At 44.4% G+C, this 13039-nt stretch overlaps 1 protein-coding gene and 2 long non-coding RNA genes across 6 annotated transcripts in view; 1 reads left to right on the top strand and 2 right to left on the bottom strand.

Moving 5' to 3' along the window:
* Positions 1-115: 115 nt before the first annotated feature.
* On the top strand, positions 116-4273 carry LOC147042275 (uncharacterized). Its single transcript, XR_015069076.1, has 3 exons — positions 116-445; positions 2058-2226; positions 3118-4273. It is a non-coding gene; the product is annotated as an uncharacterized LOC147042275 (long non-coding RNA).
* Positions 2031-4009, bottom strand: LOC147042276 (uncharacterized). 4 transcript variants are annotated; one of them, XR_015069075.1, is made up of 11 exons: positions 3732-4009; positions 3622-3651; positions 3481-3524; positions 3268-3320; positions 3115-3175; positions 2951-3039; positions 2803-2874; positions 2603-2728; positions 2436-2539; positions 2284-2361; positions 2031-2210 (listed from the first exon to the last, which is right to left on the bottom strand). It is a non-coding gene; the product is annotated as an uncharacterized LOC147042276 (long non-coding RNA). The 4 variants fall into 4 exon arrangements; XR_015069072.1 differs by having other exon boundaries at positions 3115-3170; XR_015069073.1 differs by having other exon boundaries at positions 2803-2869; positions 3115-3170.
* A 2843-nt stretch (positions 4274-7116) lies between the features above and the next one.
* dpf3 (double PHD fingers 3) overlaps positions 7117-13039 on the bottom strand; it is a 7102-nt gene continuing 1179 nt past the window's right edge. Inside the window, exons 2-11 of the mRNA XM_085938204.1 lie at positions 11325-11485; positions 10838-10945; positions 10095-10228; positions 9932-10027; positions 9784-9856; positions 8689-8826; positions 8495-8623; positions 8285-8397; positions 8129-8210; positions 7117-8031 (exon numbers count right to left, since the gene is read on the bottom strand). Coding sequence (XP_085794330.1) covers positions 7964-8031; positions 8129-8210; positions 8285-8397; positions 8495-8623; positions 8689-8826; positions 9784-9856; positions 9932-10027; positions 10095-10228; positions 10838-10945; positions 11325-11485 — 1102 coding nt within the window. The 3' untranslated portion in view covers positions 7117-7963. The remainder of the gene's footprint in view (positions 8032-8128; positions 8211-8284; positions 8398-8494; positions 8624-8688; positions 8827-9783; positions 9857-9931; positions 10028-10094; positions 10229-10837; positions 10946-11324; positions 11486-13039) is intronic.

The following is a 13039-nucleotide window of genomic DNA, read 5'->3' as shown; positions in this document are numbered from 1 at the left end:
ATTTTGAATCTAGTGTCGTATGTATGCATGATGTGGGAGTGTCTTTTGTGCAAGTTGCCAAAAAGGCGCTTTTGTGTGACTTGAATTGAGCTTTCTCGGCTACCGTACACTTCCGCTTCAGCGAGCAGCTAGCTCTTCAGGTTGTTACTATTTGGGCTATTGAGTGAGTCATGTCAACTTTTTCCAAGCTCTCGATTTGTTATATGTATGTAAATGCGTTCATGTAAACAATGACAGAAAGGAGAAGATTTGTTAGTCGTTAGGTCAGTGGAAACTCGCTAGCTCTCGTCAAACAAGAGGTGGAGCGTTAGGTAGCCACGAGTAGCATTCACTACTCGGCTGTCAATCAATCAGCGTTTGACTTGAACGTTGTTTTTCCATATCCAAACTTGAAGACTGGAGGCTCCACGTCGGCTGCTGGTCGTCTCTCTGCATATCTCCAAAGGTAGGTACCTCCCCATTTTCCATCTGGCATTATGCCTCTGGCGACTAGTAAGGTGGACCTTAACGTTTGCCTCCTAATCTTAAATATAGACGGTCGTGTCATATTTGACTTCAAAAATTTGGCGTCCAAAATATTATCAGTGGACATTTTAATTAGTCATTTTCCAAATGAATAATGTCCTGTTGATTACTTGGGCCACAGTGAAAAGAAACAAAAGAATTGTTCTACAATGGTTAAAGTTACATGTCAATGTAAGAAGTATAGTTTTGAAAAATGCATTTGAACTTGAGAAGTCTATTTTTGATCATAGTTGGCACACACGAAAAGTGAAAGTGTACCACTTTGTTCTTCAAATAATATGCCTTGAATTAAAATTGTGTATAAGGTATGTTAGTTGGTAGTGTTATGTGCTTGAGGGGCTGATGTGTGATGTCATCTTGTCATGGCACACCAGGCAGAAGGTGAGCACATGGCAAGCAGCAGACATCTCTCACAAAACCTATGTGCCAGGTACTGCTGCACAATATCTTCATCATCACACTCGTCTGGATGTGTTTTTTCATGTCATTGATGCAAACCAAGTTAGTCTGAAACATATTTAACGAACTTGCTTTGCATCAGTGTCATGGAAAAACGTGTCCAAAAGTGAGTGCTGGTTTGTGGTGGTACTGTGCAGTACCTGTCTGGCACTTAGGTTCTGTCCCAGATGTTTGCACTGTTTGCATGTGCTCACCTGCCACGAGAAGTAAGTGACATCATACCTGAGCTCATCAAGCACTTCATCTGCTTCCATGCAGGCAGGCAGGGCCTTTTTAAACTGCTTTTCTATTCAATCAATTGTTCAAGTGGAATGATTTATGATCAAATTTGCTCATTTGAAGTCTTTCATGCTTGCTGGTCACTGCATTGACTGCAAAGTAGTGTTTGAAAAGCTAAGTGTCTGTCCACTACTATGTTTTCAGCAGCCTTGAGGTGAGTGTTACTGCAACAGAGCCAAGTCTTTGACCGACTGCTTCTCTCTGTCTGTCTCCACATGAGTCAAAGTGACTGCTTGACTCATGTGAAGACAGAGAGAAGCAGTCAAACACTCGGCTCTGTTCAGTGGCTGAAGGCAAACACTCAACTCAAAGCTGAAAAGAACCTTCCAAAACCCAAGTGCCACTTTGCCCGCCCCCTACCTCCGCCCAAATTCAGCCTGGCCAATCACGGCTCGCCAGGAATTTGCATAACCACGCCCACTTTTGGGCAGCCAATCAAAATGCTCCATTTTGCACATCTGACCAATCAGATTGCTCCATTTTAATGAGACCACGCCCACTCACAGTCTAACCAATCACAGAGCAGCTCATTTGCATATCCACGCCCACTTTGTAACCAACCACAGCTCTTCATTCACATTGCTCCACCCACTTTTAGAGCATTCAGCCAATCATAAAGCAGTATTCCAGCCTTGGTCCCGCCTCATTTCTCAAAATTTCACCAGAAAAAAATCCGTAAAAAAAAAAATTCAGGAATTTTTTGGGTGGGGGGGGGGAAGGAATTGATCGTGATGTTTGAAAATGAAGAGTTGAATGTTTGTGTTAATTGTAATAAAGCTTTATTTCTTTTGCAGAGTTAACATTCAATCACAACAAAGTAACAAGTTGGATGGCAGTCTGCTCGTTGACGAGTGGTGAAGTGGTCGGCCAGAGGGACGGGTGGAGAAGTGGTCGGGCAGAGGGATGAATGGCCTGCCAACGGTATGAACTTTACTCCATGCCTGGACCTGAGACAAAGAGATGGTAAGTAAAGAGCCAAGTCGACATTTTGTGCAGAAAATCTTCTGACATGAAACGTACCAGTGCGCAAGTAGAGTTGTTCATGGCAGAGAGTATTGCAAGCTGCATGACCAGGGAAGCTGATTTGTTCTTTGCTACCTGTCAGAAAATAGGGAAAAACATTATTGGAATAGAAAAGCTTGGACAATGAGGAGCATTTAAAAGTGCCTCACTTCTCAGGCTGCCTTAGTAACAAGGAAAGTTTAGTGCTCCTGGGCTGCAGCTTTGCTCTGGTCCTCCGCTTCCGCTGCAAGCGCGTACGAGATGGTGCTCCACCCTGGACACAAAACGATTCAAATTTGGAACATATTTGCTAATATGTCAATATTTTAATTCTTACCAGCAGAGTGCTCTCCAGGTAGGAATTTTTGGACCAGGATTTGTTATTCTTAACTGTAGACTGGAAGCGGCCAGTCGCTGGTGCACAAGCAGAGTTCTGGAAATGTGAAGACTTCAGGGTAAACACCTGCACACAACATAAACAGACATCAAGCTGCCATTTAGTACATTTTGAACGTCAATTCTGAAAATTGAGGTTGCCTTGGTGAATCTTAGCATAGTTTTGGCCAGCAGGTGGCAGATTTTCCAACTGCATCCTTACTGGAAACTGCTCTGCAAGAATAGGGAGGCATATAAAAAAAGCAGCTGAGTGCTTTTAAACAATGCCAAGTTTGTAGTAAATTGTTACCCGTCAGCACGTCAGACAAGAAGTTGATGATTCCACAGGTTCAAAACCTTGTAGACCCATGCTGCAGAAACTAGGTCTTTTGGCACCACCTAGTGGACAAAAGGAGGAAGAACATGCTGAAATGTTTGACACGTGTCAAACATTTGAACGCGTGCTTGTTTCACCAGTGAGGAATGGAGGGCAGCGCTGGACGGCTGGACGTCTCTCCAACCACAGCTTGCTGCTCTGAAAGATACGGTAACGTTACAATCATTCTGCTTTTAACATTTTTAGCCTAACAAGCAAATTGGAATTGACGTGTTGAGCCAAGACTAGACCTGCAAGTGTCTCATGAGGCCATGTGAGGACTGCAAGGCGGCCATCTTGGACCCTGCAGACAAGAAAAAGAACAAATGTTTGCTTTTGTCAATTTGACAAGATTGCTTGCAATTAAAAATATTTTTGCAGTCAATCAGCTCCCTTTGTTCCAGATGCAGGCCTGTGGACAGAAATAAGACAATCAGAAACAGTCGATTGACTTTAAAACTCACAGAAAGTCCGTCGGCCATGACTGGGTCGTTTTGACGATTGGCACCTGCAGACGGAAAGCAGAAAATTAACACGAATGCATCGAAATGACTGTTTCAGTTATTCTCTGGTGGATTTATGCAAACGCTGCTTTGTCTACTTACCTCCGGCCAAACGGCGCTGTTGTGCATTTGCTAAATGTTGGGGCAAAAATGGCGTTAGTGCTCTTTCCACGTGGTGCGTGCTTGAGTTTTCATAATGTAGATGTACTTACCCACCGTTAGATGCTTCAATTGTTTGGTTGCACGCCAAATAAATACGTTTTGGTGGTCGTTGGAGACGTTAACTGCTAACGCTAGCTTCTGCAAACTTTTTAGCTCGCATGCTTGCAAGATGGAAGCACGCTCGCCCAAAGAGCAAGTTAACTGAAAGAGAGCAAAAGCAGTTAGTTTAAAAAGGTTAACAAATATTAAACACCCACCTTTCACTTTTAAACGCTGTCGTGCAGCCGGTGCGGCAGGTGGACCAGAGCAGCGTGGCGCTCGCTCGCTGTCAGAGGAGAGAGTGAGAACGAGCGTCGCGTTTGTGACGCCTTTTATACTCTTTTTGTGATGACGTCATCAGAAGGGGAGGGGGAAAAAAAAAAAATAGGCACTCAGTTAAGCGGGAGAAAAACCTGTATAGTTGGAGGAGCCCGGGCTCGAACCAGCACTGCACTATTGGGAGTCAATGGTATTATCCCCTCGACCATTGTCCGTTGGGTAATGTTAGGAATTATTTCTATTATCCAAAATCATGAAGCTAGCTTCAGGAAAAGTTCAGAGTAACCTTCAATTACAAACATTTAACAATGATTTGCAATATCTCCAATGGCCGAATGGATAGAGCTATTCCCTTGAGTGTGGGAGAGGCGAGTTCGAATCTTATGTGTCGCTCTATTTCATTTGCAAAAGCTGCATAGATGAGTCTCGAACCCGAGGCTGCTGGACACCAACCCAAGTCTTTAACCATTCTGCCATTTTGGGGTTGAAATTTTCAGAGTTTTGTTATGTATTCATAGTATATGTTTCAAATATTAGATAAAAAGACTAAATCACGGTCATATACTGAATACTCAATGGTCAAGTGGATAGAGCTTTTGCCTTATGTTCGGAAGAACCGAGTTCGAGTCTCATACTGCCCATTATTATTACTACTTTAGCTCAAAGTCCGCTTTGTGTGGGGCTCGAACCATGGTCTCCCGAACACCGGGTAAAGTTAAAAACCACTCTGCCATTTAGCCAGCGAAACTCGCCCCTTTTTTTTAGGTAGTGTACTTTAAAATGTAAATTTGCTAAATTACTAAATCTTGACAGAACATTCAGTGGTGTAGTGCACAAAGCTTTTACCTAATGCGCTGGAGAATTCGAGTCTGCCACTATTCACACTTTAGCTCAAAGTCTGCTTCATGTGGGGCTCGAACCATGGTCTCCCGAACACCGGGCAAAGTTAAAAACCACTATACCATTATGCCAGTGAATCCCGCCCTTTTTTATTGGGTAGTGTACTTTACAATGTACACTACCAATTATTGACAGATCATTCATTCGTGTAGTGCAGGGGTGGCCAATAAGTCGACCGGTCGATCGCCAAGCCACTGCTGGTCGATAGCGTGATATTAAAATGTGTTTTTTTTCCGCACTTGATGCGTGTGCAAACAACGGCGCTAACAACACAAACACGCTAGCTCGCGAGTTCCCTCTAATTGTCAAAACAGCTCGAGTATGGCGATGTACGACACATGGTCGGCGTTGTGAACGCACCGCAGCTTTTGGAAAGTCACGGGTAGTTTATGTACCGCCACATAAATCCGACATTTGAGTGTCTGGCTTAACTGAAAGTAAAAAGTGCCACATCCGCCCTCACCCCCACTTTCTGATTGGCTGGTTGATCTGTGACGTCACACAGACACTCCATTAGGCACGCCGCCATTTTCAGGCGTACCTAATAACAGGCCACTTCATTAGGGAAAAATTATGGCCAAAGCTTAAGTGAAAGTGAAAAGTGCCACACCCAAACAACCCCCCACTTTCTGATTGGCTGGTTGATCTGTGACGTCACAGGGACACTCCATTAGGTACACCGCCATTTTCAGGTGTACCTAATCACAGGCCACTTCATTAGGGAAAAATCATGGTCAAAATTTAAATGAAAGTGAAAAGTGCCACACCCAAACAACCCCCCACTTTCTGATTGGCTGGTTGATCTGTGACGTCACAAGGACACTCCATTAGGTACACCGCCATTTTCAGGTGTACCTAATCACAGGCCACTTCATTAGGGAAAAATCATGGCCAACGCTTAAGTGAAAGTGAAAAGTGCCACACCCAAACAACCCCCCACTTTCTGATTGGCTGGTTGATCTGTGACGTCACAAGGACACTCCATTAGGTACACCGCCATTTTCAGGTGTACCTAATCACAGGCCACTTCATTAGGGAAAAATCATGGTCAAAATTTAAATGAAAGTGAAAAGTGCCACACCCAAACAACCCCCCACTTTCTGATTGGCTGTTTGATCTGTGACGTCACAAGGACACTCCATTAGGTACACCGCCATTTTCAGGTGTACCTAATCACAGGCCACTTCATTAGGGAAAAATCATGGCCAACGCTTAAGTGAAAGTGAAAAGTGCCACACCCAAACAACCCCCCACTTTCTGATTGGCTGGTTGATCTGTGACGTCACAAGGACACTCCATTAGGTACACCGCCATTTTCAGGTGTACCTAATCACAGGCCACTTCATTAGGGAAAAATCATGGTCAAAATTTAAATGAAAGTGAAAAGTGCCACACCCAAACAACCCCCCACTTTCTGATTGGCTGTTTGATCTGTGACGTCACAAGGACACTCCATTAGGTACACCGCCATTTTCAGGTGTACCTAATCACAGGCCACTTCATTAGGGAAAAATCATGGTCAAAATTTAAATGAAAGTGAAAAGTGCCACACCCAAACAACCCCCCACTTTCTGATTGGCTGGTTGATCTGTGACGTCACAAGGACACTCCATTAGGTACACCGCCATTTTCAGGTGTACCTAATCACAGGCCACTTCATTAGGGAAAAATCATGGCCAACGCTTAAGTGAAAGTGAAAAGTGCCACACCCGCCCTCACCCCCACTTTCTGATTGGCTGGTTGTGGCTAGATGTTGCTAGTCTGACACTTCACGACAAATTCAACAATCTTTCACGATGGTTAAACGTCAGTTAACCATGACGTCACATGGACACTCCATTAGGTACGCCATTTTCAGGTGTACCTAATCACAGGCCACTTCATTAGGGAAAAAGCTTAAGTGAAAGTGAAAATCTGATTGGCTGGTTGATCTGTGACGTCATTGGACACTCCATTAGGTACGCCGCCATTTTCAGGTGTATAACTTCATGCATTTTTTTGTACGTGTCAAGAATGTGTATTTGACAACTTGCTCTTTATTTTGGGGGACACCAACACATATTACACAAAGTAAAACACTTATACATATTGTCATATAAAGCAGTTAACCAAATGTCAGATTTTTATGTTTTCATGCCCAAAAAAAATAAAAACAAGGAATAAAACACTAGACAAGTTTTAACAGAAATGTTTATTAAAATAATAATAATAGTACATTTCAAACCAGCAATTTAATGTGAAATTGCAGTCAATATATTGAATCACAATATTTAGGCGTGTATAGAAATTATTAAATTATTATATAGTGAAGTATTTAAAAAACAAAACAAAAACGGATCAGTGTGTGTGTGTGTGTGTGGGGAGGGACGATTCGTTGAACGAATCTTTTGAGTGAACTGATTCTAAAGATTCAGTTCACTTAAAAGAACTAGCGTGTATGCGCTTCGAACGGACAGCAGCAAGCCACACCCCTTACCTCTTTTCATTCTTGTCCATTCATAGGTTGGATTTAAATGGCAGTGGTCAACCGTATTGTGGAGCATTACCGCCACCTAGCGGACTGACATGTGAATTACATGGTTTGATAGCAGTGGCCTGATTTAGACTTTTTTCAAGCCTTATTTTTTTTTATACTTGGAGGTTTTTTTAATCATTCATAGTTGGCAGTGAAGTGTCAAATTTACAAGACATTTATTTTTGTTTCACAAAGTCTAACAGGAAATGACGCAAGTAGCGCTTATTGAGAAAAACTGACATAAGTAATCAAGAGATGTGCTTGAGCGGTGAGGTAGACTGATTAGCATAAGTTTGTCTCTGCTACATGAGAGGTAGACAGGGAAAAAAAAAAAATCAATCCAAAATCCCCAAAAACTGCATTGGCGGCGTGTGTGTGTGTGTGTGTGTGTGTGTATGTATGTATAGAGGGGGCTGTATTACATTGTAAATACACTCAATGGACACTTCATTAGGTACACCCACACACACAGTCTGATTCAGCAAAAAAATGACAAAACCGAATTTAAAGGCTACATTGTGTGTGTGTACTCTCCGAGAGAGGCGGCCATTATACGTCGCCAAAGGATGAGGCCTTGTCCTTCAACAGGTCAACGCACACGTGACAACTCCAGCTTCCTGTGGACACACAAAAAAAAAAAAGACTTCAAGTCTTACATCTGACATTCCAACAATTCATTTTCGCTTCGGGTCCTCTCGTCTTTTATGATGATACCTTCCGGAGGCTGGTTCATGGGGGGCTTGAGGCAATACATGTGGTAGCCTCGGTCGCAGTCGTCACAAAACAGCAGCTGGTCCTGAGAGTCACGCAGAAAATCCCGTTACAGAATGTCACCAAATAGAAAATACGTTTCCCTTTGGAGGTGCCTACGTCATTTTCGGAGGTGCCGCAGAGGCTGCAGGACTTGCACTCGATGCACTGCCACTGGTACGTTCTCACCGCGTGCATCATGTTGTCGGTGAACTGCAGACATGTGGGGTGGCCTGTCCCAAAAAAAACAAAAATGGCAAACTCATAATTCATGTGCTAGTCGCAAAGCCTTCTCGATGACGTTAGCATCTGAACCCTCAAAGCATTTACCGGAACGTCCGCAATCGGAGCAGGAGACCAGTTCCTCGGCCTGGCCCGTCTTCCTGTTGGAGTCCTGGTCCCCCAGGCAGAAGTCGCAGTAGTCATTGGGAATGACCACACCGTCGGGACCTTTCTGAGCTACGGTGACACAAAGTCCGGTGAGGAAGACGCTCTATTGGATGGGGAGGTGAAATGTTTCTTACGTTTATGGTTGTCAGGTCGCGGTGGGGACGAGGCGGGCTCGCTCTCCTTCTCGTCATCGCCCCCTTCCTCTTCTGCCAGATGAGTGTGCGTGTAGTGGTAGCTCAGGCCAGGACGGTTCTTGTAACGCTTTCCGCAGACTGTAAAACCGACAAGAAGCCCCAAATGATCTACGATGAAGCCAGGTCGTTGCTAATCATTCCTTTCACGGACAAAAAAAAGTGAAACTACAGAGGAGGTTAGAGCTTTGGTTAGGGTCACAATAAAAAGTCAAAATAGGACTACGACAGGAAAGTGGTGAAGACGAGAAAATGAATTTTTCCAGTAACATTTGACGATCATTAAAGTTGTACAATCAACCTGTGAGCTCTACATCAAAAAAAAATTGGGCAGCCATTTGGTCAGGCTGCAGAACCACAGTGGGTATAAAAAGTCTACACACCCCCTGTTTAAATACTAGGTTCGACAAAAACGAGAGCAACGCATTCATGTTCTTTTGATAATTTTTTTCCGACGCCAAAAAACAAGGGGTGTATAGACTCTTTCTAAACTATCCAAATCTTCTCACAATGATCTCTATCTGTTGGAAACATGCTTTGCGTAAAAAGCCAGCCTGTTAGCCTGGCATGCCTCGTCGGTGGATAGAAAAGTGTTAATGACATGCTTTTAAAAAGCAATCAAACAAAAGCCATTAGTGACAACACACAGGATGAACACAGCAAGACAGATACCTTCTTCAGCCTTTTTTGAGTTATGCTTTTGTTTGTGTCTATCTGGAACAGAGGAGACACACAGGCAAAAAAAAAAAAAGAAAAAAAAAAAAAAAGAAAAGACGGACAGGATTCATTCAATTTGTTTTTCCCAAATAGAGGTTCATTCAGTCCGCATCTGCAATCCTTCCTGGAGGAGAGGAGCATGCTTATGAGGCAGGTCATACAAACAGCCTGCTCTTTCTTCATGCTAGGTGACAGGAAGTGACTTGAAGGGAATTCAAATGGCTTTTTTTTTTCCATCATATACAGATTGAATCCAAAATTTGGGTTTATGTACGACACAGACACAGGATCAAAATAATTTTTTTTTTTTTGGTGCCTTACTGTCGCAAACGTAAGGTTTGTCCTGGTCGTCCACACCGAGCGCTTCGCTCTTCTTGCGACTGGAGCCTCTGTTCTGTAAAAAAAATAATAATAATAATTCACATCTGTTGTTTTATTCGTTGTTGATTCCGAGTGTATTTGAACTGACTTTGCCCCTGTTTCTGTTCTTCCTCTTGGGCGTTTCCGCTTCGAAATCTTCGTCGTCTTGAAAGCTGTCACCGTTTTCCTCTGCCTCCAACACTCGCTACGCAAAAAAATAAATAAAAAGTCAGCTAGGAAGTTAAACAATTTGACATGATTGCTGGAATCACCTGGATTTCCAACAAAGTCTCCTCTTCCTTGCACACGTTGCCTTTTTTTTCCAGGAGGCTGTCGCCCCTGAGCAGGGCCTCCAGGGCTGTGGCCTCCCCTGGGGGGCCCTCACGTTTGGGAGCCAGCTCGGCCTCTGAGGAAATTTTTTTTTACTCATCATTTGTTCATTTCCAAGAACTATGAAACAAGTCCTGTAGTCAAATTCAGCCAGCTTTCCACCTATTTGATGCTGACCTTGTACAATTACCCCCCCCCCCCTCCCACTGCTGCTCAGGAAGTATTAAATAAACATGAAGCAAAAAAAAAAATCCTGCGAGGGGAGCAGTCACATTCCTTCACCGTGTGTTGTCATTGATATCTGGGCCGTGCTGCACAGCTTTTTTTTTTTTTTTTTTTGGAGTTTCTAAAATAACTCATTTGGAAGACGAAGCAGAGAGGAAAAACAATGGCGGCAAAGCAGAAACAAACACTCGCTTTAGTGGCTTCCCTCCCTTCTTATCAGGTTCCTGCTATGTATAAAAAAACTAGAATAGACCTCATGGCCAAATGATTAGAGGCCCTGTTAAGGTTCTTCTGTCTGGGTGTGTTTCCATGCAACATTGAGAGAGGGGGGGGGGGGGGGGCATTGATTTCCAACCTGGAGACCAGACTAACCAGAGCCACATGGTCAGATAGCGAGCCTTGAACATACATTGCAATCATATTAATGGCAGTTTGCTTTTCTTCGAGTGTCGTCGCCTACCCAGTCGAAGCTCGCACAAGCGTAGTTGGGGATCGAGGGGTTGGTGGAGTCGACGTTTCTTTCGCCAGCAACGCGCCGGGTAGGCGTACATCTGTCCTGACACCCGGCCTGGCACACACACACACAAGGAAATTGCTTTTTTTTTGTATTGGAACAAAACTGCCATTGATACTGTCACACTCACACGTACAATTCTTTCAGTGTTTACATTCAGGAAGTCCCACTGAGGCTGTTTGTCACAATTTGTATGGTGGAGAATTTATTTTTGGGGCAAAAGGGGTGAAGAAAAGGCAGAAGGAGAACATTCGAATGGAACATAATGTGCGCCCGCCCGCCCGCAAAGTGCAGGGTGCGGCCGAGGCGGCGCCGTAGAGCGAGGGCAGGCTATTTGTGTCCGGCTGGATGAGAAGCCAGCTCAAATCGTCCTGTTGTGTTGGGTTTCAGGTGCAGAAGAAATATTTGGGGGGGGTTTTCCTCTCCTCCTCACCTGGCTGCCGCTGGCATTTCTCCATCCAGATGTAGCAGTTGTTCTGGGCAACGCCGGTTTGCGAGTCCAGGAAGGGCATCCGAACGCTACGCTCGGCGCGCAGGCGGGAATTGTAACTACGGCACTGCTCGATGGCGTCCTTGTAGAACTGGTCGCCCAGCCTGAACAGACAGACAGATTGAGACAAACGTTGAAACGGTGGCGATACCTGCGGGATGCTGATCCTGACTGAGATTCTGCAGATGCCTGGCGCAGATATGGAAAGAATGTCGTGTGGATTTCACAAAGATCTTCATTGTTTGGATGGAAAGGGTGAGCGGAGCGGGTCAAGAAGACGACTGAAGGCTCACTGGCCATTTCATTAGGTACGCCATCGACATAGGAGACGTGACTTGTATAATTATGACTTTACCGCCAGTGCATTCTGACTAACGTACAATTTGTACAAAAAAAATTCTGCCTTTCCTAAAAATAATAATCATTTTCTCCGCCGCCCGACCTCGGGTCATCTCGTTTCCTCGGGCGACTTGATTCGCTCTTACGTAACGCCGTCATCGCTCATGTGCCCAATCACGTGTGTTTGTATGATATGCAATGGAAAAAAGGCGGCGTGCGTCCTGGAACGGGCACGACTCACCCCTCAAAGATTGGATTATGTGTTTCCCCTTTGCACGCATGTTTTTTTTTTTTTTTCCCTCCCCCTCGATGCTTATATAACCTTTCTTCAGTTGAGGTATTCAGATGATGTCAAACGGGCACAGACGGGGGTACTATATGCCATCTCGACCTTAACGCTACACTGGCAGATATCCCAAATAAATATTGGATTTTTATTTGACTCCAAATGCGTCACCAGAAGAGTAGAAGCTATTGTGACTGCCGAGTGGTTTTTCCACAGTGGATATGAGCTATAAAAGGGGGGAGTTCATGTCTGCTTGTCATTCCACCGCATCAAATCTTCCTCGTCTGCCACATGTTAAATTCATATCCCGCACTTGAGTCTTTTCACTTCCTCTTTTCCCGAAACACAGCAATGAATCAATGGTAAACTCATCAGGATTGTGATAAATCACTGTCAGGTGATACAGGAAGTGAAACCGACTCCGTGCTTTTTTTTTTTTTTTTGCCAGCCACAAAAAGATTTTGTTTTATTCTACATATTTCAATACAAAAAGATGTTAAATGTCGGGCTTGTTGGAGGTTGAGGCGACAGAGAAGGAGCGATGTGTTGGGGGGGGGCAAAACAGAATAAATTTGGTTGGCTCTGGGGGGGGTGATGTGTCTTGGAGGCACACTTGTTCCCTTTCGACCCGAATCACCCTCACATGCAGACAGGGGGGGGGGTGTCACACACACAAAGGGGAAAAGGTGGATAGGGGATTATCAGGGAAGGGAGGGGGGGGGGGTGATGCAGAGAGCAGGGGGGCTTAAAATGTCCCCGATGCAGCTGGGCTGAAATGGATGAAAAGATGGATGCATGGATGGAGCGCAAGGTGCTCCCGTAATGCTTTATGCATGTATGAAGTACACAAAGCCAGACGAGCGCCCTCCACTTCCAGACCCCCCACGCCATTATGGGGGGAGGGGAGCGTGGCGACATATAAAACAAACATAAAAAAAATAAAAAAAATAATACACAACCCCCACAGAGCTCCCGGGCTAACCCAGACACACATAACAAAAAACAATCTTCATAATGTTGATGCAGAAATACA

The sequence above is a fragment of the Syngnathus leptorhynchus genome, chromosome 18 (assembly GCF_054491065.1).
Source record: "Syngnathus leptorhynchus isolate UIUO chromosome 18, UIUO_Slep, whole genome shotgun sequence".
NCBI lineage: Eukaryota > Metazoa > Chordata > Actinopteri > Syngnathiformes > Syngnathidae > Syngnathus > Syngnathus leptorhynchus.
The sequence above is the reverse complement of the archived record's forward strand: the minus strand, read 5'-3'. Positions and strand labels throughout refer to the sequence as shown.